Consider the following 26,461-nt stretch of genomic DNA (forward strand, 5'->3'; position numbering starts at 1 on the left):
AAATGCAAGAAGTAGTGATTGACTGTGAAAACACAAACTATTTCGCTGCACTACAGCTAATGAGTTTATTCCCATTTTTGGATTTGCTGCTTGACAAAGCTTGTTTATTTTCTCATAGTTTTTGTTGAGCAAAAATTAGAAAGCAAACAATAGTAATGCAAACCCTAATAAAAGAAGTATGTTATACATTAATATTGTAAAGAAATTAAAGCCAGATGAATTCTTTGTGTGATTTTAATAAAATTTAGTGGAAATTATGTAGACTTTTTTTTAAATTATATTCATAATTGTGGACATTGCATTAATGCATTATATCTCGAAACCATCTAATGTTATGCGAAAATATTCCTTAACGCTCTCGGACCGAAGTGGATTTATTATAACTATTTTACTGACGTGGTGTCTGCTAGACCAATTTTTTAAAGCAAATAATACAATATTTTCTAAGATCTCTTTTTAAAATCTACTTAAACTGTTTCTGTTTATAGTATAAGGGTCTAGGTTGTTATATATTATATTTTTAAACTTCGACACGACAATATATGTTAAACATTGTTTTGTAACCTTTAGCCTCCAATATCTCGGTGACTTGAAATCCCTTACTAATTATGCTAATTAGAAGCTATGTATGTCCCAATTTTCATTTAGCTATCTAAAATTCCGCAGCAAACCCCTTATTATTCTGGACTAAGAGAGACGTCTTCTTTATCTTACAAGTTAACTTTAAATACATTAATGATCCCAATCCATTGTATTTATCATCATCTCCATGTCTATGCATTAAATGTTTGTATGTGTTTCATACATACATATAGTGGTTGTCAAAACATTCGGAACTAAAACAAAATTTCACATTTTTATTAATTTATTTTTAAACAGATAATATTTATTTATTAAATTAAAGTCCATCTTCACATTTATACTAATTTTAATTTTTAAATATTAACTGATAAAAATGTGAAATGTTTATTCAGTTTCGAATGTTTTGACAATTACTGTATATAAAACAACAAAAATAGAAAACTCTGTGCATAATTTTATAAGTTAACCACTTTGTTTTAATTTCTGTATTTATATAGACGATGACGGCGATCATTAAAAAAACTGTAAAAACAATTCATAATTCCTACAATAAACCGTCAACAACTTTATTAAGCATTTATGATATGGGGTTTATCTCTAAAGTATATCGAATAGTATCTATGAGTTTTAAGTTATGGACAAAACAATAAAAAAATGGTAAAAAAGTTAATAACGCACGTTTATAGCATTGATTAGTTAATCTAAAAATAAGTTGATTCTGATGTTAATCCCCTTTGATGTTTTTGAGTACAAGATTAAAATTCGCTGTGTTACCATACAAAACAACAAAAAATGTCAATGTTTGTTAGACCTGGTCCACACTAGGAAAATTTTATTGAGAAACATTTTCTTAATCCTCTTTTGAAGTTTCCTTAGAAACTTTTGTTTCAGAAACTACCTGTAAATTGCATTGATTTGTTGTTGTACCGTACCGCGAGAGAGATTAATGATATTCTTTCTCTTTCTCTCTCACGCAAAATCAAAAGTTTCCCAAAAAAATTTCCTAGTGTGGACCTGCAGTTATCAAAACTATGCATGTTTTATAAAAAAGAAGGAGACAATTGTAAATGTGATATGAAAATTATGAACATTTATTTTATTTTTAACAAAAAATATATTGTAAAGTCCCTATAATTTATACAAATGTTTTTTTTATTTATTTAATTATTTATTTATAGTATTTATACATTTACTAATGTTTTTATAGAGTAAAGAGTTTAGGAACTAATATCCTTAGTAGTGTGTATTAGAATATAATAAACAATGGAACATAACTTTTAAGCGTATTTTATATAGAATAGGAAAAAATTTACAAAAACCTAATGAAGCGGGGTATAAGATAAAAATAAAGTTTACAATAGTAAATTAATGAAAGTATTATGAGATCAATTCATTAATATGACTATGTTGAGAGTATTGACATCTGTTATTGTAGCTTAGCCTCAACTTTGCCAGTTTGTCTTGTATGAGATAGAATCCCGAAATAGAATACAGGCGTCGAGTGGAATAGTGCCACGGTAGGTTAAATATCATTTTAAGCAATTTGTTTTGTAATATCTGAGCTTTTTAAGGTGGCATTAGCGGAGGTTGAACATACTGGAGCACAATAGTAAAATAACGGAAGAAAAATAGATTTAAATATAAGTTTTTTGTTGCCTACATTGAGCTCTGAATTTCTGTTTATGAAGGGATACATAATTCTGGTCATTTTAATTATTATATCCACGAGGAATGGTATATGGTGATTAAAGTTCAATTTAGTACCAAGCATAACACCTTAGTATTTAACTTTGTCGTCCCAGGTAATATCGTGGTTCACAAAATGTAGAGAATTTTGTAATACAAAACAAGATTTTCGTTTTGTTTTTTCAGCATTTTGAAGATTTGACATGCATGTCAATGTTAATCAGAACTGAGAATGGACGTATCATAGTCAAATATTGATGTTGTACAGTCGAAAAGATTGGAATATCAGCTGTAAAAACGTTGTATAATATTGGCGATAGGCAAGATCCTTGTTGACAACCAGCTGTTATATTTATTACTTGTGATTTAGTTTTTCCTGTCCAAAGTTTTCTTTCACTAAGAAAACTTTGGACTAATTTAATGAGTTCCTTAGGAAAACTAAGTCTATTTAACTTAAAGACTAAACCGTTGTGCCAGACAGAGTTAAACGCAGCTTTTATGTCAAGCAATATCATGCCGGTTGATTTATTGTTTTGGAAATTATTTTTAACCATTTTTCTTATTTTTACGAGTGGTTGAAAGGTATTGTGTTCCTTTCTGAAGCCAAATTGTTGTTTCGGAAGTACATCATGCTCGTCAATATAGATGGTGAGTTTTTCTTTAATGATTTTTTTCAAAAATCTTTCCAACAGAAGACAGCAAACTTATTGGTCTATACGAAGCCGGAGAATCATGAGTTTTACCAGGTTTGGGAATTGGCATTTCTTTAGATATTTTTCATGCGTGGGGAAAATAACATAATTGTAAACAACTATTTATGACTGTTGTTAAGAATATTAAGCCTTTACGTGGTAAATTCTTCAGGCATTTGTTATTTATTCTTTTTTTTAATTCTTTAATTGAAAGAGCAATTTTTTTCATATTAATAAAATAATTAGTTTAGTAGAACATTTGCAGTATTATTAATTTCCGAAACAGTAGAAATATCACTTAGGAAATGTTGTGATTCTTGCAGAAATTGAGCGCCAGAATATTATTTTTCTTGTTGTGTGTAGCAAATTATATTATTTTTAATTGATGAAATAATATTATGTTTTTTCTTTTGAAAAGTGGTTAACATATGTTTCCATGATCCGTTTCGCAATTTATTCATCTCAATTTTAATCATCTTGTTAAGCCTTGATATTTGCCTATGGTCATTCCTATCTCTGTAACGTTTCCAGTTTCTTCTGTGGATATTCCTAAATTGAATCATAAACATTATATGATAAGGAATGGGTATGTTTTCGGGTGTTATTCTACGCTTTGGAATACTATCATTCATTGCAGTTATGATTGTGTTTGTAAATATTTCGATCATCTCATCGATATGGTTTTTTGTGAGTTCGTTTGTATTGATATTTACTGTAAGAATATTTCTATTAATAGAAGTTTTAAAGCGGGACCAATTTGCCTTATTAAAATCGTATGTCATATTGTTAAATGTCTCATAACATAAATGTATATGACTAACAAATGGTAGATGATCAGAGCTTAGATCATTGATAACTTTTACTGCATTCATGTTTTCCGAAATGTTTGTAAGAAAAAAGTCTAAAGTAGATGGCTGTTTATTAGGATCCGATGGAATATATGTGTAATCATGGGGAAAACCTATTTTAAATTGGCCCATTTGAAGAATGTTTTAAAGAGAGTTGTGTCGGCAATTAAAATTTCCACCTAATACCCCATTTACACATACGCAAAAATGAAATCTTCCTAAATGTCAAAAATAGTAAGTATAAACGGTATAGATTTATAAAGAGATTTGAAATGAAATCTAGTAAATTTCGGTCATGTGTAAATGGGGTGTAAGATATACTTATTATTGAGGTTAGTAAGATTTCGCATATCAGATTTGAACATCTGATTTCTGTTACTATTTCTTCCCGCAGAACCTCCAGTAAAATAGCATGAGTAAATGTCAACTGTGTGATTACCAGTGAAAATTTGTATATCTATATTTTCAATTACAGAAGTATTTTTCGGATGTAGTAATTTGTGACGAATGTTCTTTATTATAAAAATAGCCACCATGTTGACGATCCTTTTTGTAGCAAAAGTAATTTTGGTGTTTTATTATTTATAGCCTGTAACCAAGTTTCACAAATTAAGCAGATGTAAACATTGCCATTTATCAAAAAATGAAAAAATTCAATTATTACGGATGCTACGAGCATTTCATTGTACTATCTTTAAGTTAGTATTCATGGGTATAAGAATTTGTAAGCAAGATTAATGACAACCTCAAATAGGTCTTCCTGAGTTTTGCATTTTCTTAAATTTGTAATTAGCTCAAAGGTCATATTTTTTATTTCTTCAAAGAAAATAAATCATTATTAGATGGATTATTGTTATTCTGGTTAACAATTTGATTGTAACTTATATTAGAACTGCCATTAGGCAAACAATTTTGGTTCAGTATATTTGGGAAATTTACATTATTGTTGTTGTTAGTCTGACATTTTTTGGTTTATTTCTTTGTCTTAATTGATTGTATGTTTGCCTACTTGGACAATCAGAAGACAGTGTCAGTTTCGATTTGTTAGGTTTTTGGTATTCCCATTTCACCCTAATATAATCAATTGAATAATATTATTGCCTTAATTCTTTTAGCGTTATGGATTTTCTTTCAGAATAAACAATAAATATTATTTGCTCACTGTTGTCTCTAGGTTTTATAACGATTTTGACATCAATGCATTTAAGCCCCATTTCAATGAGCCGATTTTTAATAACAGCTGGGTCTGTTTTTTCTAAGCCAAGTAATATAGCATTGTAAGGTTTTTCATTTTTAGCAGCATATGTAAACCACTCGAATTGAAATTAATTTGTGAGAGTCTTTCGAACTACATTAAAATCTTCAAAATTGGCACAAAAAAATTTGATACCAATTGATATTTTACGAATCTAGTAATCCTTTATGTTGAGTAATCGACACATTTCTTTTATTTGTTCTATTTTGCACTTCAATATAATTATTGGTGGCACTTTAACTTGAACAGCTGTTTCGATAACAACTTCATCATTATCATCATCGTCTCAGTTCTCTGATTTTGGTTTGGTATTTGGTTTTATTCAGCTGTGTATTTTTTTGTATGTTTGGAATCCAATCATATAAAAAAAATACACAGAAAAAAAAATATGATTTGCATTTTTTGTTAAAATAAAATAATTTTCCCTTTTGATTTGCAAATATATATTTTAATGAATAGAAAAAAGTATTTAAAACGTTTTCATTTATATGAGAGTAGATTGTGAGTTATTGTACAATAATTTTTATGCGAATAATGTAAGTTTGAAATTATATTATAAGATTCTAAGACGATCTAGTCATGTCCGTTCGTCTGTTTAAAACATGATAGAGTCCAAACGGAAACAATTCTACAAACAGGTACCTTTTGTAGAATTTCATAAGGATTGGCCCATAATTGACCCTTCTGGCCATATTGACTCACTTAAATATTTAGGTTTACTCTTTTGTTTTCATTCTAGTTAATTATTTGCAAAAAGTAATGGACTAATTAGTAATATTACAGTTTTTATACCCTTCACCTTCGTGAGAAGGGTATATATAACTTTGTCATTCCGTTTGTAATTTATATAATATAATATTCTGGATCCTTATAGATAGCGAAGTCGATTTAGCCATGTCCCTCTGTCTGTCTGTGTGTATGTTGAAATCAGTTTTCAGAAGACCCCAGATATCTGCGAGATCCGAATTTTTAATAATTCTATTGGAAATACGATCGAATAGAACGCTATTTAAAATCAGTCCAATCGGTCCATAAATAACGAAGATATGAGTTAAAATCCGAGACCACCTCTGAAAATTTCATGAAAAATTTAAATTTTTCGTGCATACAAAACAAACAAAAACAAAACACAGTATCAAACCGTAAATTTTTTTGTTATTGTGGTTTCTTGTTTATAAACACAAATCAAAGAATGAACATGATGTTACGTTACGTTGTTATTGGCTAGAAAAATTAAAAATAAGTATGTAGAGCCCAGATTAGAGAAAAAATTATAGGGGACTTTTTGGTACTTTATCGTTCTACATAAGGTACTTTTTTTAATTTTCTATAATATTGAACCTAGAAACATGAAATTTAGAATGTAGGACCTTGACTAGGTAGGAACCTAAAAAAAGGGACTTTTTAGTACTTTTTCGTTCTACAAAAGGTACTTTTTGAATTTTCTATAATATTGAACCTAGAAATATGAAGTTAAGCATGTAGAGCCCGGATTAATTTAGATCGTATAAAATGGGCTACAATTGGTATTTTTTTATTTTTTGTAATAAAATTCGTAATGACTGTTTTTTAACACATCATGGTAAAGGGTATATTAGATTCGGCACAGCCGAATATAGAACTCTTACTTGTTTATAATAATATCATAGACAAAATTTGGAGCAATACCTGATTTTTAATAATTTTTTCCAACATATTACGTTTTTTATCTATATTTTTTGCCTCACTTGATAAGGTGCATTCAGAATAAAATCAGTTTACTATTGACTAAAGAATAGAAAGGCAAAATTTGGGCCTTTTGGGGAAAAATTGGCCAAATTCAGAATGTTATTCGCAAATATTTAAGAAAACAGTCTGAATATTAAGAAAACATATGAAGTCATAACAAAAGCAGATAGAAGAGATTTTATAAAATCTGCCTCCAAATCAAGTGATTCTTCAGCAATAATTAAATTAAAAATGGGTGTTACAGCAAGTCTAGCCGCAGTAAAACGTATTGTAAAAAGGGCCAAGGCTTTTAAAATATTAAAAAATTAATTAATGCCACTCCAAGTAAGCTTCAATTCCTTTCATCTAGAATTGTAATGCCATACTAGAAATAGCTTTTTCACATTTTCCGATATCTTTGAACCCTTGCAGTTAGTAATTCAAAAATATAATGTGGCCCTCATAATCTTCTCACCTAATTATTATTGAAAATGTTTCGGATATTCTTTTTCGTAAAGTGTGTATGTAGGGCAGTCAGTATGACATAAAAAAGACTAAATTGAAGGAACTATGGAAAAATGCGTATTCTGGTTGTATAAATTAAAGATGATGAACCTACTCAAATGATCAAAAAAAATTTAACAAACGTATTGTTTTAGTAAAAAAATATTAATAATCAGTTATTAAGTGTGTTTATATCTAGTGATACATAAGATATCAAACTATTAATTAAAATTTACATTTAACCAAATAGTCCATTATTTAAAACAAAAATGTATTTTAATGTAAACAAAACAGTAAACATATTTAAGTGAGGGGGAGTGTACATATGGTTCCCTTTAGAAAATAACTTTAAGATTCTACATGAACATTTGTTTTAGGAACTTAATTCTTTTTAACAAATTTTATAATAATCGGTTTATAATTGACTCTATCATGGGGGATAGATAAGGTCCCCTTCAGAAAATTTCTTTTAACACTCAGCACTTCCATAAAAATAGGAGTATAGCAATGAAATTCGACATAAATAAGTTTCTTACAAGACAAAATCTCTCTGCCAAATTCTACGAGGGTCGGTCCATTGTTTACCCTACACCTCATATAAGGTCCTCTAAAAAAGACTTTAACGCTCATGATTGTATTAAAATACAAGTACAGCTATAAATTTTATGAGGATTGGTCCATAATTGAGCTTACCCTCCATTACTTAAACTCTAATTGCATAAGGAGTACAGCGAAGATATTCGACATAACTTATAACAAACCAAAATCTTTCTACAAAATGTTTTGAAAATCGGATTATTGATTCTATCTGAAATTCAGTATATCGAATTTTTGTATAACTATTTCGAATATAGTATATTGTAGAAGAAAAAACTCAAAAATCTTCACGAACTAGCGAATTAAACAGTTTTTTGCTCTCCTAAAAACTTGTGTTATTTTAGATAGAGACTATTGAATATAGTCCCTCGATATATTAAGTAAATGAGAACACCTTCCAAAATTTACTTTAATTTTACGGCATAAAATTTGACGGTGGGTATAGAAGATTCGGCATAATACTCTTACTTGTTAAATTTTGTAAACTTCCAAAACCGATTACTTTAGTAACATATGTTGTACGTTTATAAATGAAGACCCAGAGTTTTACAATTTTGCATTTTATAGACTGGAAGTCTTGTGTATATAATTCCGACCAAGAATTATTTCATTTATTTTAAAGCCACATTTGGCTAATAATATTAATATAAATAAAAACAAATTATTAATAATAGTAAATATTACAGAGTTTTAATAACAAGTATCAATTTATAGTATGAATATATAGCCGGACATTACCAACCATTTGATACCCTACACCGGTCATTGCGTTAAAATTGTGGACAGAGGGTTCTCCCCCATGAGGGGTAAATATAAGCCTATACTTATAAATTTTTGGTAGATGAATTTACGTTTGTTTTGTATTGTCATTTATTGTTTTATAAAACTAATTTTTGCTGATTTTTGTTGACATTATAAATATTTAACGTAATTATGAGCCTAAAGGACCGATTCGGGGGTTTATGGTTGTATGGGGGCTAGGAGAAATAATGGACTGATTTCAACCATTTTCAATAGCGTTCGTCCTTGAACCATACAAAGAGTATGTACCAAATCACATCAAATTATCTTGAAAATTGCGACCTGTAGCGTGCGAACAAGGACACAGAGACAGTCGGACGGACAGACGGACATAGCTAAATCGACTCCGAAAGTGATTCTGAGCCGATTTGTATACTTTAAGGTGGGTCCAATATTTTTGGGTGTTACAAACATAACCTCAAACGCATAATACCCTTCTCAGTATAGTGGTGTAGGATATCACTATGGTCCCAGCCAGAATAGTAGCATAAAAGATATTTAAAAATTAAATATCCACAAACATTATTATTTGACATTTCATTCTTACCAAAGTTAATAACAAGGAAACCGAAAATATACTCTAAAACAGAGTTTTAATTTAATTATCAATTATTTAATATTTAATTTCATATTTCATGCTACAAGATTTTGATAATTGATTCATTGCATAGTTTAAAGAACTACTTTAATAGAATTCCGTTTTACGTCCCCAAAAAAACAAATTTCAAACGACAAAGTTTGACATATTTCTTTCATTTATATCCAAAGCTGTTAATCTATGTTGTCATAATATTTTCACATTAATAGTTTATTTAAATGATTGGTCATATGAAATCCAAAGTAATCAGTTTTATGAAACTACTGTATTTTTTGCTGTCCATGTTTTACAAACGAAAATGAAAAATGTTAAAGACATAAAACTAAAATATTAAAAAATAAGATTAAATTTTAAAAAAAACATTTGTTTTCTTAAATACACAAATATGAAAAACTAGAGCGTAAAACATAAAAAAATGCACTAAAGTAACGTTTTTGGTTAAATTCAAAAGAAAACACACGAATTTTGGTTGAAAAGTCTAGTGCGTATGATAATTTATTTTTACAACCTAAAGAACAACTTTCCTACATGCAGAAGAACTAATATTTGTTTATTCATACAAGGGGGTGTTCGGTTTACCATAGATTCTGCTTATTTTCAATTTCGCTACGAATAGGAATTTTGTCCTCTTTAAGTTAAGTTAGAATATAATTTATAATAGATTTATAAAAGACTAATAAATATTATATGTATAGGTATGTATATTTGATTTTAATAAACTATTATATTTTGAATATTTTTAGTCTCAAACTATCGATATGCTACATAGTGTCATCAAATTTTCACCATTTGCTAATTCTGATATAAATGCATTTTGTGAAATATTTATAATCCGAGATCTTGCGGTTGCACTATCTTCTTGCATATATCAGTCTCTGTGTGATTCTGAAAGCTTTGTTGTTAACAATTCCACCCAAAATGGATTTCAGAGTCCAGGCATAGAAAATATCGCTAAACTCAATTCTTCATTTGAATGTTCACATTTAATAGGCAACACAAATATATACAATAGGAAAAGGATGTATTCAACGGATGAACCAACTGTAGTATGTACTACACCTTCAAAATGGCCTGGTGTTGCAAATTTAAGAGCACTTCTAGCTAGCGAAAAAGATGAAGATATACCAAAATTAAATGTTCTTCTGCTGGAAAGTTTTATTGCAACATATGTGTCGCTAGCTACGTATGCTTTAGTTACATGTGATAGTCGCATCTTATACCGCCTTGTGGCTCATAATTTCTCTGCAGATACATGGTCCACTATATTTGGGGGAGGAATGAAGAAATTGTTAAGAAAAGCTACGTGTGAAAACCATGCAGCTTCGAATAATTGCTCAACAGAAGAACAGAATGAAGAAAGTAGCATGTGGAATACTGTTACTTCTATAACAAAACAACGGGTTAAATTAAACATGAAGATTTTGGGAAACTTTGGTAGCAACAACTCATCTACCAATATGAAGGAAGATAAACCAACTTATCGCGAACAGTTTGTTTCGCCCGAAATGTCGATGTTATCATACTTTTTGACAAAACCGAAAAATGCAGGTATTTATTATTATATAAATTAATAAACACAATTTAATGGTTGATTATATGTCTTCACTTAACAAAATAAAAAAGTCAAAATAAAGTCAGTTTTAAGCTTTATTTTGGGCAACAATTCAAATGCAGATTTTAGCAAAACCTGAAGTCGTTTTAATAAGACTAATTTTAAAATGTCGTTATCTGATGTCTGCTTAAAATGGCTTTAATTTTACCTAAAATTTGTTCTACTTTTTGTATATTTAACTGTATGTCTGTCTAAAACATACTTTGGCATACTTTGTTTTCGAAAGTTAGGTCAAAATAAGAAGATCTTGCAATTCGAAGTTTGCATTGTCGCAGAAATGAAAAATTTTAAAACTCTTTTAAAATTACTTTAAGTATTTGTTGCACATTTGTCGAAACATAATTATAAAATTGACGTCCGCCATTTCCAACTTTTATATATCTATATATGTATGTACAGTGTCTCTCATAAGTATTCGAATTTAGATATAATATGAAAAGAAACCAAATTTAATGACATATTTTGTATGCAAAATTAATAAATAAATTTGTTAAATTCACTAGACAGTCCTTAGCTTTGATATTACGCTGTTTAAAACTTTAAAAATTCACATTTACTTAAATTAATTTAGCTTTATTTAAAAAAGTCAATAAAATTACCTCACAAAAGTATACGAATTTTTTCTGTATTTCATATTTGACTATATTATACGAAACACAAAACTTAGAATCGAATTTTTTTTTGCTAAAATTTGTTTTAAGGGGTAACTATCAATCGAATCAATATAATTTTGGATCATTTGGTCCACAATTTTGGGGTATTTGTACCGTCTTTTTATGTAATATCATTAAAATGGCGGTTTTTGGCAATATTTGTATTTCTTTCTCCTTTTTCCCAGAGATAAAACCAAAATTTTTTATTGGGATTTAATATACCCCTTGGGGCATCTAAAAATAATATTTTTATTACAATAATCTGTATTTAAACGTTCCAACATATATTATTGGAATAATTCTTCTATCGCTAATTCAATTTACTGGAACTCAAGTCCATTTTTATAATACTAGGGTCAAAATTTTTCGGGGAAACTTGTCTTCTATATATTGTTTTAGATCTAAGCTGTTATACGTTTTAAGTTTTCAATATATTGGGGAAGTTTATAACTCCAAAGCATGCCTCGAAGAAACGCCATTCAATATAGTGGAATCATTCTTTTTATAACCAATGACCTCTAGGCTGAATGTCACCATATCATTATGGTCTAACTCAAAAATATTGATATCTGTTTAAATATTATCTACTATGATCAAAATAAGCCCAAAATTTTTTACATACAGTGTTGTTGTAATGGGCAACATAATCGTGAATGTTATGAGTAGTAAAAGCTAAAATCTACTGTATAGGATGACGTTTTGTTAAGACATGTTTTGGAGTTGTACACCGCTACGATGTCTTGAAAGTTTAAAATATATTAATGCTAATATCCAATTATATATACTAGACAACTTTGTCGAAAAATATCGATCCTAGTGGATCGATACCAAAAATATATCATGGAATGTTCAAAAACAAATCCTTATAACAAAGATTATTATTTTTAGATACCTGAAGGAATCTATTAAATCCCAATATTAAAATTTGGTTTTATCTCTGGAAAAAGAGAACAAAAAATGACAAATATGGTCAAAAATCGTAATTTTAATGATATATGAAAATATGGTACAAATGCTCCAAAATTGTGGACCAAATAGTCCAAAAATATATCCATTCAGTTGATAGTTACTCCTTAAAACAATTTTTATCAAAAAAAAACGTTCGATTCTAATTTTTATGTTTCGTATAATATAGTCAAATATGAAATACAGAAAAAATTCGTATACTTTTGGGAGGTAATTTTATGGACTTTTTTAAATAAAGCTAAATTAATTTATGTAAATGTGAATTTTTAATGTTTCAAAAAGCGTGATATCAAAGCTAAGGACTGTCTAGAGAATTTAATAAATTAATTTATTAATTTTGCATACAAAATATGTTATTAAATTTAGTTTCTTTTTATATTATACCTAAATTCGAATATTTATGAGAGACACTGTATGTACAGTAGCGAGCATAAAAATTGCAACGCTGTGTCATTTTATCTTGGATTTTTGTCTGTTTCGAAATGTCGGTAATCAATCCATCTCTTTTTTTGCTGTTTATTCTCATAACTTAGAACATAGAAAAATAAATGGAAGTGTTACTGAGTACAAGAAATATTACTCTCTCACATGTACAAGTTCTGTGTGTATTTAATACACTTGTATGAGTATTTATACCCTACATCACTTTAGTGGGGAGGGTATATTGGGTTTGTGCTGATGTTTGTAACGCATAAAATTATTGGTCCTATACCCACCAATACCAATTGGCTCAGAATCATTTTTTGAGTCGATTTAGTTATGTCTGTCCGTCCGTCCATGTAAACCTTGTAATAAAACTCCAGGTCGCAATTTTGAAGATAATTAATAAATAAATAAATAAATAAATAAATAAATAAATAAATAAATAAATAATTCAATGGTACATGATATTCTATTGCCCCAGGGTCGAACCCTATTGAAAATGGTTAAGATCGGTCAATTATTACACCTGGTCCCCATACATCTGTAATCAAACTACACGTCACAATTTTGGAGATAATTCAATAAAATTTGCCACATGATCTTCTATTGTACGTAGACGAAGCCTATTAAAAATAGTTTACAATGGTCAATTATTTCACCTAGGTCCCATACAACTGAACCCGCAAAACAGGGCTTTTTAGTTCATAATAACGTTTAATATACTCGTATCTCGACAAAAAGCTGCAAAACCAAGTTCTATACTAGCCTTGATGACCCTTATGAATTTTATAAAAATGGAGCCTCATTTGACCCTAGCCCTATAAAAAGCCCACATCAAAATTTTACATAAATATTCACAGTTTTATTAAACAATAAATGGCTTATGTATATCTGAGGCAAGGTGCAATTCAAATGCTTTATTATGGAAACTAAATTACATTTTATTCGTATACACGTGTAGGGTATTATATGGTCGGCCTCGCCCGACTATAACTTCTTACTTGTTTTATTTTATAGTTTACATAAAATAACAAAAATATGAAAGTACAAAATGTATCCGAATACATCATACCCTACCAAGAGTAAGTTGCAATAAGTTATATGATAGTTTTTAATGCAAATATTCAAAAGATTGATTTTTGCCTAATTGATGAATGTACCGCTTAATATAACAATATATAGTAAAATATACAATTTTTTGAGTGCCCTAACTTATCGACAAATTTCATATTAAATCGACGCAGGTGTTACAAACTTTAAGACTGCATTTGGGATAATTTTTTATTTCGAGCAATAATTTAATTAGCACAATTCTTTTGGCACAATAGCGCGCGCTGCTGCAATAAGCATTGCTTAATGGTGTGTTTTTGTCACAAAATTATTTAAACATTTTTAGAAAAAAAAAATAATTTCTATTGTTTTTATTAATATTATTTTCAAATGTCAATGTTGGTCTAACAGAAAGGGTTTATTTAAAATTGAGAAACATTTTAAATGAAGATTCTTGGGCAATTGAATTGATTGAAAATTTTGACGTAAATCGCTCTGAATCACAATTTCACTCGAAAGATCGTAAAAATTAATAAGATTATGGTAATTTATGAAAACTAGCACTCTTAAATTGCTCAAAGTCGGCTCACAAAAGATGTCAGTGGATATTGTCAGTTAAGGGAATTATCCTTTGGATGACTCTACTGGAGTTCACATTGCTCGCGGAAGATTTAATTACGTATAATTTGATTGGAAAGCTTTTAACTAAGGAATAACTTATTAGTAGAGCCAAAACAAGAAAAACAAGCTCCGTGATTTTACAACATTTATTTGACTCCGATGACATAAATTTCTTACTATATGGCCTAGCCATATAATGCTTATATAAGACCAATGCTTATAATATTTACCTTTTGGTTGACTCTACTAATGTGAGATTCTTTTCTGAACTATTTTCCAAGAAAATAGCTCTTTGTTAAGCCTTTTCATTTAAATTATTAGGAATGTATTAAGGAAAAATTTGGTTTGTGGAAATTGGTTTTGGAAAAATTTGGGTTAGTTCAGAATAAAAAAACGCACACTTTTTCCATTTGGTACAGTGAACCAGTACCAACAAATAAACCAGCCATACATGTCACTATTCTGTCGAAGAATGAAGTATATTGAGAATTGTTGAAATCGGTCCATTATTGTACCTAACTCCCATACAACCGAATATCTAGAATAGGGTTTGAGGCAAATATTTTTTAAAGACGCTAGTATCTCTACAAAAATCGGTACAACTAAATTATATATAAGCCTAAATAATATTGTCATTTCCATAATGATCGGAGCACATTCGACCCTAACCCCATACAAAGTCCCTTCATACAGTTTTTTGTGCTCGCCACTGTACATATATAAGTCACTTCTTTTTACAAAAAAAAAGTTAAAAACAAATAATAAGTAAAAAACAAGTATGAATGTATAGTCGGGCTTAGCCAACCATATGATACCCTACACCAGTCAGTATGTATGTTAAAAATAGGGATTATTTAAAAAAAATAATATTTTTACTTTTTTTTTTGCAAAAAAAGAGATTTTTTAAGGGGTCCCAAAGGGGAGTAGGGCAAAATATGGCCCTATCCTTAAAAATGTTGGTAGGGGGAGTTAAGTCTTCTTCAATATTATTTATGTAGAATTTAAAAGTGTTACTAGTGTTTGTAAGTGAATTTTGACCTTTAAGTCATTTTTTGAAGGGGAGTTTGTATGGGGGATAGGGTCAAGTGAAACCCGATCATTACAAAAATCGGTAGTGTCATTTAAAGTTATCTAAAACTAACTTTTGTTTACGTTTTTATGTAAACAAATTTAAATTAATTATAAGACAAAAGACCCTATTTGGGGGTACGGTTGTATGGGGGCTAGTCGAAATAATGGACCGATTTTAACCATTTTCAATAAGCTTCGTCCTTGGGTGAAGAACAGCGTGTGTGCCAAATTTCATCCAATTATCTTGAAAATTGCGGCCTATACCTTGCGCACAAGGTTTACATGGACAGCCAGCCAGACGGACGGACATAGCTTAATCGACTCAGAAAATAATTCTAAGCCGATTGGTATACTTTAGGTGGGTATAGGACGAATATTTTTGTATGTTATAAACATCAACACAAACCCAATATACCCTCCCCACTAAAGTGGTGTAGGGTATAACAATGAGATTCCCTCATTCCCAATTACCCTATGTTTTAACATATGTATTTATTTTTAGATTGCGATGAATATGATACCGATGATCCATATGAATCAGATGAAGAAGAAGATGAAGATGATGGCTTAAGTACAAATGCTAAGTCTGGTATGAAAAGCAGTAAGGATAATAAAGAACATTTGGAACCAATGTCTTATTCATGGTGCATTTTAAGATTGGCTTTCATCAAAATGTTTGTAAAGCATGTTCAAGATTTTACAAATATTTCTGGGATAGAATTGCAAGGTAAAATATTCTATTTTAAAGTTGATCTTTTATTGGTTTGCACAAGTGTGATAATTTTAAGATTTTTGAGAAATGAGAATTCTATAAATTTAATTTTTATTGGATCAATAAGATTACAAATCGATTTTGCAAATTAATATACGTCTTGTATTATCTAAAAGTAATATTTACCATTTAAAGTTAATTAATAACCAGAATCCATTTAAAAAAATAATTAGTTAAAAAAAAATAATTTTATAGACAATAGTTCCGTTTTTTCGAAATTTATATTTATAACTATAACCAATTCAAATAAAATAGTATGACTCCTAATATTTGCCATCATTTTAAGTTTTGCTTAGTTTGAACACAAACTTAATTAAAAAATGTTTCCACGGCAAAAGAAATCAAACAAATTTGAAAAAAATGTCCAATTTAGTTTGAAATGTTGTATCTGGCAATTTAATTTTTCTTACCAAATTCACAAATCATAACAGGGTGTATATATTTTTAAAACTTGGGAGCATTGTTATCGATACTTAATTTTTAAATAGGTATATATATCGCTACTTATAAAATTTATACCTAAATTTGTTCTGATAATTTATATAAACTTCAAAAAAAAAAACTATTCTGTTTTTATATCTAAAGAGTCCATGTCGGCAAATTCTCGTTTACGAACGTTAAAGTTAAAAACCTTCTTAAAACGGACAAAAAATAATACTGGCAAAAATATAAAAAATAAATTCCAGCCAAAAAATAAGTTCCTTTTAATTTTATGGGAAATCACACAGATATAGCTGAAAGCTTGCTATCTACTAACTGAGGGAAAGTGCTTTCGAATCAGCATTTAGATTAATTCGCTGCTAAATTAAATACATTCGGTCCATCAATAAAATATTCCTGTAATACGAAAAAGATTCATCCCACAGTCAATTAAATAACCTAATAACCTAATAAACTGTCAAATTGCTTAACATTGTTTGATATAAAATACTTGAATTATATTTAAGTTTTATTTCGACCATTCTGGTTTGACACGTAATTTACTTGTTGGAGAAAACTCGTAAAATAAATGGTACATGTTCTTACTTTAGAGTGCAAAAAGTTTTAATAATAAGTTTGGTTGAATCACCTGAATTCCAAAACTTGTTCATAGGACTTCTCCAAGTCTTATAGGGAGTTCGACGTGACAGGTAAAAATCGGCATATGTATTTAATGTCTTGCATGATTTATAATGGTTTAATATAGAAAGCGATTCGGGAAGATATCAATTCGGATGACGATGATAATAATGAAAATAATAATGAGATTAATATTGAAAATATGACATTGTTTCATATTGCACTTTAGGTGCTCCAGTTATATGCTAAATATCCTAACGAGTAATCAAGCTATTACACTGTAGTAACAATATTTTGTTACTGAGTAATTTATCATAAATATTATAATTTTTTATTTCTTCAGATGCAATAATATTTGAAAAATGTTACATGTTACATTTTAAATGTAACATTATTAAAATAATTGGTTTATTAATATTTTTAATATAAGGGCCTTTAACCTTTGTTCAAAAAGAATAGTGCTTTCCTTTTAAACTCGGAACCCGATATTTTAACCTAAACAAATATCTACAAATAAGGCAAATGTTTTTAAAATTTAACATGCCTTAGCCTTCTTTTGCCGCAGTAGAACATTTATTTTCTTTTAGCAGAATAGTGGAATCTCCTCGGAGAAATAAATTAAGTGATTCCAATTTCGAAAAACTTGTTTTACTTTAAGCCAATAATGGCTAATTTTTTTCTGTATTATGTATTGTTTATTTCTCTTTTTATTGTATTGTGTAATTTTTGTATTTAAATACCTTTTTACGACGCTTTTCCTTAAATATAATAATTTATTAACTTAAACTGTCAATTGACTGAAACATTTCTCTGTTGAAAACAAAAATTTATTTCACTATCCCCCAATATCACAATGTCTAGTTATTCTTTACCTTAAGGTTAAATTGACAGTTTTCATACAAAAAATATTTTAATCGACAGAATAACTTTCGGTTAAGCGATAACCGGAGATGGCGTTAACGAGGCTAGGCTGTAAAATCAAATATTTTAACTATTTTTAAAATATTTTTTGTTAATAATTTTAAATATCACTATCACTATTATTGAGTGAGGCTTATATTTTTCAATTCATCACTAAACTTAAATAAAAGTAGTGAATAATTTTGAACTACCACTAATTATTAGTGATAGTTAAAAATTAGTGCGCTACCCCCATCTCTGATAATTATATTTTAAATAAATATTTATATCACCCTTTACGCAAAATAAATAAATTAATTTACATGGAATTATTTTATAGATTTACCAGTATTAAGTCCTTTATCACATGAAGTTCTGAGAACATTAAATCGCTGGCAAGATATGGCACAAAAAATACTAACTTCTAAGGGTCCACCTAATGACGATTATATTCCAGGTAAATAAATAAAATTTAATATAATAAGTATTAACATCCAAATCTTTTGTAAAAGGTTGTCAATTGAATAGCGGAGTTCCTGGAATTTCTATTCATAAATATAGATCACTGTTAAACAAAGATAACACACCATTTGTGATGAGTTCCTCGGCTGGTCCTGTACGTCGTCTTTGGAATTATCTAGTTCGTCAAGATGAAGCACAAGATGTATTCATTAAAGCAATTTTTGGCAAAAAAATGGAACCAAAACACGATGTTCAAATGCATGATTATACAGATAATGGTAATATCTGTTTATGTTTTTTACACATTTTAAGAAATTACATACATATATTCTAAACTTCTTTATAGGTGCCAATGGCTCAACAAAAGATAACGAACCTATTCGCATAATCCACAAAGATCACGAATCCATTCTCGCTTTTTGTTTAAACAATAATGCTTCAACAATGATTGCAGTAGCAAATCCTAGAGAAGTACAGGAATTGGATATTTCGCTTTTGTTAGAATCGCCAAATTGGTATGAAGATGAATGTGATTATGACTTACTTGGTATCTCAAAAGATAACGAAACAGCTTCCAACACAGGATTTCTGATGATTCAAAGCTCAGAACAGTAAGTAATACTAAGTATATATTAATATTTTATTATATAAGTAGAAAAAACTAATATAAATCCAAAATTACAACAATTTAAAGTGAATTACAACAAAAACCTACACATAGTTTTTATTAAAATAATTTAATAAAAACTACGTAATAGTTTTTATTAATTTATTTTTTATTTAATAGTGAATGACAGAATGACGTTTAAATGCCAAGAATAACTAGGAAATGAACAAACAATTGAATGCAATTACTTTATAAAGATTAAAAGCTATAGTTAAAATATGAAAGGATGTACAAAAAAGCAGCAACGGGTAAAGAATTACAAAAAAATCTGAAGACATGTTTCAAATTCCTGCATGCTCTCGGAAAATTCTGCAAAGAATGCGAAGTAAATGAAAGTGTTTACATTGTTTGTCGTATATTTCAGTCATTTCCATTCACATTTTGGCGAAACCAAACCGCCAAATATCAATGGGTCAAATGGATATAGCTTTTATTGGTAAAGAGAAAGTGAGAACAGCAGTAGGATTTTGAGAAAGAGAGAAGACACCAGGAAGACCAATGCGTCTAGCATGGTTACCAAATTTACTGTGGCCAGTGATAATTGATATCTGCCTACATAGCTGCGGTCTTTGCAGACCAGGAATATATTTAGACCTGAGTGGATCCATTTATGGCCGCAGCGTTTTAGCTGTTGAGCACGTGTGCTCACGTGACCATTTGTCGCGAGCAATGCAGAGACAGTATTCAGTAATCTGCTTCTTTATTGCAAGTAGTGCCAGCTCTTGCCAAGGAGTCAGCAATGCTATTTTCATACGAAATCCCGAGTCACTTTACCCATATTAGGGTGATGTTCGAATGTCTCGCCATCTCATTGAGAGACGTCCGGCATTCATCGACAAGTTTGGATTTGGAAAACACACCAATTAGGGATTTAATAGCAGCTTGACTACCGGTATAAATTCTGATATCCCTAGGAGATTTTCTTTAAAAAAATTCCTCAGTGAAGATACCACTGCCAACTCCTAGAAGGTCAGCCTGGAGCCAGTTGAGCATATTGAACAACGCCTTTAAAGGAGTAGTTCTGAGAGCGCCAGTTATAAGAAGCGCAGTAGTTCTCATGACTTTTTCCAGTTGTTGTCTGTGTGAAGCCTTTTCAGGCGCCTGCCACCAGACAACAACCCCATATAACATGATAGGTTTGATAACTGCATCAAAGAGCCAGTGAACATTTCTTGGATTATGCCCTGCATGTTCCTATGGCCTTCCTACAAACATATAGTGCCGTAATGGCTTTAGATGCCCTAGAGAGTGTGTTTGTACTCCAAGATAACATCCTATCAAGGATAACGCCTAGATATTTAGCGCTGTCCCAGAGTTTAGTACCTCGCCAGAGGTACCTTTGTGTATGTATGTTGAGAGGAATAGAGAAAGGATCTTATGTGGATATCGATAACCTATTCTAATGTTTTTAGCATAAATGATGCCACCCATATTGGTCTGTAATCCTTTGCCTTTAGTGTGTGAAGTTTTACTTCCCTTGGGAATAAAGATCACATTACACTTGGTCCATTGAGTAGGAATGTATGACCAAGAAAGACAGGCTGTGTATAAGTTCCTCAGTCAAGGAACTACAAGATTTATATTGTGTTGAAGATCCGCAGGGATAATACTATCAGGCCCGGGCGCTTAGTAAGGATCAAAACTTTTAATGGCCCATCGGATAATATCATCTTCAATTGGTACTCGTGTTTCAGTACGTATTGAATTTAAAGATGAGTTAGTTGAAGTACATGCTGTGATACAACCGGGAAAGAGTGAGTATTTAGGAGAAGCTCTAAGGTCTCCTGACTACCTGAAGTCCAGCTTTCATCCATTTTCTGTATGTAGCTAGATACAGAAGGGGACTTAGACAAAAAATTTCGGAGACGGTTGGTTTCGAAAGATCTCTCGATATTGCTTCAGAAAAACCTCAACGAGTTCCGTTTTACATTCCGAACCAAATTTTCTCAAAATTCGATGCAGAGGGAAGAATATTGCATAGAGCTTTGTGCATCTCCCAGTTTGTTTTCTTTCTATTAAGAAAGGGTTTTGTAACTTTAACCTGGGCCACTATGTCGAAATCCAGGTAGCGGTGATCAGAGAAGGAGTAGTCGTTAGAGACATTCCATTTTTTTATCAGTTCTTAATAGTTTGTACTAATAGCTGTAATATCCAGAACTTCTTTTCTGTTTGCCACAATAAAAGTGGATTCTGAACCTCTATTTACGACCGACATATTAAATTCTAACAGAAGAGGTTTTATTTAATCACTGGATTTATATTGGATTTATTTTATTTCAAGAAAAAAGCTATCATTGGATGTTTAAATTTAGTTTTGGTCATCATTATCTGAAAATACATTGTATAAGCTAATATAAGGTCAAAGAAAAATTAATTTTAGTGCAAAAATGGAGTTTCTGTAGCTAAGGGCGAGTTTTTCTGATAAAGATAATCTTTATTCTTTGGTTAAACCTGGTTTAATAAATGTTTCGTGTTTTTCAGTTATCAGTAAAGTTACTTAAGGAGTGAGATCGAAAAATTCTTAACACACGTTTTTCATTACATTTTTTAACCAAAGTATTATTTGATTTTTTTATCAAGTAACCTTTGAAAAACATGCCAGTTATTATGTGTAATGTCAATTATATTAATTTTTTTGTTAATCTGATTAAAATGAATGACCAGAAAAAAGTGCGTACTGAAATTATTAAATATTTTCAACTAAACCCAACTTGGTCTTACAAAAAGTTGGCCAAGCATACAAAGGTCTGCCGTCAAACTGTTTCCAATGTTATTAAACAGTACCGGGAGAACTTGTCAGTTGATAGAAAACCTGGTTCAGCTAGAAGGAATGGTCCACATGATGTTTCTAAAGCCAAAAAAATAGAACGCACTTTCAAAAGAGCTCCCAACACATCCGGTAGGAAAGCAGCTCGGTTAGCTCAGTGCTCGGACTATTTGGTACGAAAAGTTAAAGCTAATGCAGGTTTAAAAACATACAAGGCTCAAAAAGTTCCTGACAGGAACGCTGCTAAAAATTTAGAGGCCAAAAACAGAGCACGGAAATTGAAGTCAAGTTTTATAAAAAAATATTCTTGCTGCATAATGGATGACGAAACGTATGTTCTGGCAGATTTTTCGCAACTTCCAGGTCAAAAGTTTTATGTTGCTGATGCTCGAGGGAATGTTGAAGAAAAGTTTAGGACCCAAAAGCAGACAAAATTTCCCAGAAAGTTCTTGGTATGGCAAGCAATATGCAGTTGCGGCAAAAGAAGCCAATCATTTGTTACAACGGGCTCTATAAATACCGAAATTTACATCAAGGAATGTTTACAAAAAAGGCTGCTTCCATTCATAAGACTTCATAATGTGTCCACTTATTTTTGGCCTGACTTGGCATCCTGTCACTATGGTAAACAAGCCCTTATGTGGTATTTGTACCAAGAGAGGCAAATCCTCCAAACTGCCCGGAGCTAAGGCCAGTGGAGAGATATTGGGCTCTTGTTAAAAGAGAATTGAAGAGTACAAAAAAGGTGTCCAAAAGTGTGGTAGATTTTAAACGGAGATGGACTACATGTTCGAGCAAAGTGACAGAAAGCACTATAAAAACGTTAATGGAAGGGTTTCCGAAAAGGGTTCAAAATTTCATCACTAGTGATTAAAACTATAAAAATATTTTTTTTGTAAATTGTAATAATATTTTGAATCAAATAAAAAAAAATAAAGCTGTAAGTTTAGTGGTTTCTTTTTTATAAACATATATGTATGTTAAGAATTTTACGATCTCACTCCTTATTATCTTAGTTTAACTGAGTGTAATTGGCCAATTAAACTTAAGTTATAAGTGAGAAAACACAATTAACAAAAACAATAAAACAATGATTTCGGAAGAACAAAAACTTAATATTTTAAGTAAATTGCAATTTTCTGATTTGTTTTGTTTTATTTATTATTGTTTTAAATGTTTTTTTTTTAAATTTTTCCAAAATTTTTCATTTTACAAAAGTATTGTTTGCAAAAAACAGCTGTTCATTGTTTATGTTTTTGAGTGAAAAGTTGGCAATACTAACAAAGTTAACTGAGCTTAAATCTAAAACAGAAAAACACAATCATCGGTAAAAGTCCGCCTAAATATTTTCCGAGTTTAATTTAACAATTAACACAGGAACGCGGCGCCTATTCGCGTCACGCATTAGGTCTCTGACCAGGCCATTTGGTGGTTGGTCGCCGTGGTCATGCGCCATATAGCAGCTAAGGAGCCAGATGGTGACGTTTCTAGTTTCCAGTGCAGCCGCTACTATATTTTCATCGCTGTAATCAGATAAGATGAATTTATTTATGTTGTTTTTGGCCAGAATACAGGCTCTAATAAGTTTATTATTATCTGTGTTACCTTCACCATCACCAAGATCAGGATCATACACGACTATGACGTCGACGTCCTCAGAATCGGAATCCTGCGTACTGTTTACATCCTCCGCTAACTTTAGATTGCAAAGAAGATCACCCATTATACCTGTGGTAGACTGGCAGTCTTCAGAACCAGCGGGATCGTCGGTATTTTCACTATCCGCCTTGGGCGGAGCCTCTAGCTTGGTACTAGAGGCAGCAGCACTACGTTTGGCGTCACTCTTTACCTACGCATTCATGCAATGGCGCCAACGTTTACTTGTTAAGAACAATAGTGGCCTTTCTGACAGCTCCCATCGGGACGGAAACCTTCACTACCTTCCAATCGTGGGTAGTTAGTTGAGGATTTCCGCTCTGGAGGAATGACAGAATTTCCGCCGGATCATGTGGCTCAGTTGGGATGGTGGCAATAGACCTCGGTATGCGAGGAATTTCGCTTACCGGGACCACGTCCAAGCTTGCACCTGGCACAGTGCCAGGATAAGTAAATCAACAGATTGTTCCTAACAGACCACCCAATATGGGAAACAATTAGCTGTTAGGTGGCGGGATAGTTCCTGATTTCGTGCTCGTCTCATGACGCGTCTGACAAGGGTGACCCCTAGGAGGCAGACTGCTCAAGCAAATCTGTCTCCGTCAGCATGACCCATGAGATTCATTGCACTTAAACCTTTACATCTCGACAAGATGACTACCCTTCGCGAAGGCTTTAAATCACTAGATTTTATTGGACAGCTTTAGCGCTCAATTTTTCGAAACTTGTATGGGCATTATCCTATTTTTTTGAAATAAAAAAAGCTGTTCAATTGTTATCGACCTATAACATTAATCGATTTAAATTCCAAGATTCCGCCTAGTTTCTTTAAAATATATATAATTAAAATATGTATATGAAACAAACCTCTTATATGCTGCGAGAACTAAGGCTACATGGCTATCAATAAAATTTGAAATTCCTATCAAATTCTCTTTTTTTATTATCATAACCAACTAGTGAATAGGAAAACATAAATAAAAAAATTGTGTGATCACTTACTACCGGAAAGTGTATTTACATAAAGAAAAAGATAAAATTCTGGTTTCCTTTAACTCCTAAAGTGAAATATATATTACTATTCCTATAGCAGAGTTACATAAGTGAATTTAAAGCAATTTTTCATGCTTTCACAAATTATACAGAAATTTATTTATAAAGCATTTAATTGAATACGTGCTTTAAAAATCATTAAAAAATTTCTTCTTAGGGCGGGTTTTTCAGATAAAGATAATCTACATTCTTTCTTTAAACCTAGTTTAATACATGTTTTGTGTTTTTCAGTAAACAGTAAGTTTAACTGAGTGTTATTGGTCAATTAAACTTAAGTTATAAGTGAGAAATCACAATTATCAAAAACAATAAAACAATGAATTCGGAAAAACAAAAACTTAATATTTTAAGTTAATTGCAATTTTCTGATTTGTTTTGTTTTATTTCTTATTGTTTTAAATGTTTATTTAACATTTTTGTAAAACTTTTCATTTTAGAAAAGTATTATTTGCAAAAAACAGATGTTCATTGTTTATATTATTGAGTGAAAAGTTGGCTGTACTGACAAAGTTAACTGAACTTAAATCCATAACTGAAAAACACAATCACCGGTTAAAGTCCGAGTAAATTAAAAACCCGCCCTTAAACAAATTCAAAGTTGTTTTTCTTAGTATTTCATTAGTAATTAAATTTGTAAGGATAGTGACGATATCGTACCAAAAACATAATTACTATAAAATCTTTAAAATTTTTGCAAACATTTCTTTCATTCCACTTGACAATAAATACAAATTTTGATTTATAGAGAATAATTAAAAATTTTGTTTTAGCATTCCTACGATCTAAAAATAAATTTTTTAGCTGACAAATGAACTTGTACTAAATATGTACCATTTTGTTATAAGTGCTAACCTTTTTAAGAAAATATAACTTATGTTTGAAAATTAAAAAAAAAAAAAATTAAAACAAAAAGAAAGTTTATAAAAATTGAATTAATTTAATTTAATTTATATTGTTTTTATTTTAGAATGACATATGGATCATCCCTATCGCCTGAATCAAATTTGAACTACCATACAAATTCGTCTCAGTCGGGCAGAGGTACAGATATTGTAAGTAATATTTTGTTTGAATGTCTTCAAAACGTTGATCTGAGTCAATAAATATAAGTAAAATAAAATGGGAGTTGAATACTAATGCCGGTGTAACCAAAATATGCAAATGCAAGTTTTTATAGTACATGGCATATTTCAGGCCAATTTAAGAATTTTGACATCGACTTCAGTATCATATTTATGGCATATTTTCGAGCATGAAATTCTAAATCGGGACATAAAACCAATATATTTGGATTTCACACATGTATTCACATTATTTATTGGTTAACTAAACATAAAACAAAATCATATTAAACTACATCTTCAAACTATGAGATGACCAGAATGATATATTGTACAATATTACAAAATATTAGTTATTTCATTGCATTTTAAGATATTTTGGTCTTTCCAAAAAAAAA

At 30.3% G+C, this 26,461-nt stretch overlaps 1 protein-coding gene across 1 annotated transcript in view; it reads left to right on the forward strand.

Moving 5' to 3' along the window:
- The window catches only part of LOC111685486 (dmX-like protein 2), a 90,402-nt gene that overhangs the window by 47,828 nt on the left and 16,113 nt on the right, over positions 1–26,461 (forward strand). Inside the window, exons 10-15 of the mRNA XM_046947299.1 lie at positions 10,014–10,818; positions 16,169–16,393; positions 18,738–18,854; positions 18,910–19,137; positions 19,206–19,470; positions 25,970–26,054. Of these exons, the coding sequence (XP_046803255.1) occupies positions 10,014–10,818; positions 16,169–16,393; positions 18,738–18,854; positions 18,910–19,137; positions 19,206–19,470; positions 25,970–26,054 (1,725 nt within the window). The remainder of the gene's footprint in view (positions 1–10,013; positions 10,819–16,168; positions 16,394–18,737; positions 18,855–18,909; positions 19,138–19,205; positions 19,471–25,969; positions 26,055–26,461) is intronic.

This window comes from Lucilia cuprina, chromosome 3, assembly GCF_022045245.1.
Source record: "Lucilia cuprina isolate Lc7/37 chromosome 3, ASM2204524v1, whole genome shotgun sequence".
Lineage (NCBI taxonomy): Eukaryota > Metazoa > Arthropoda > Insecta > Diptera > Calliphoridae > Lucilia > Lucilia cuprina.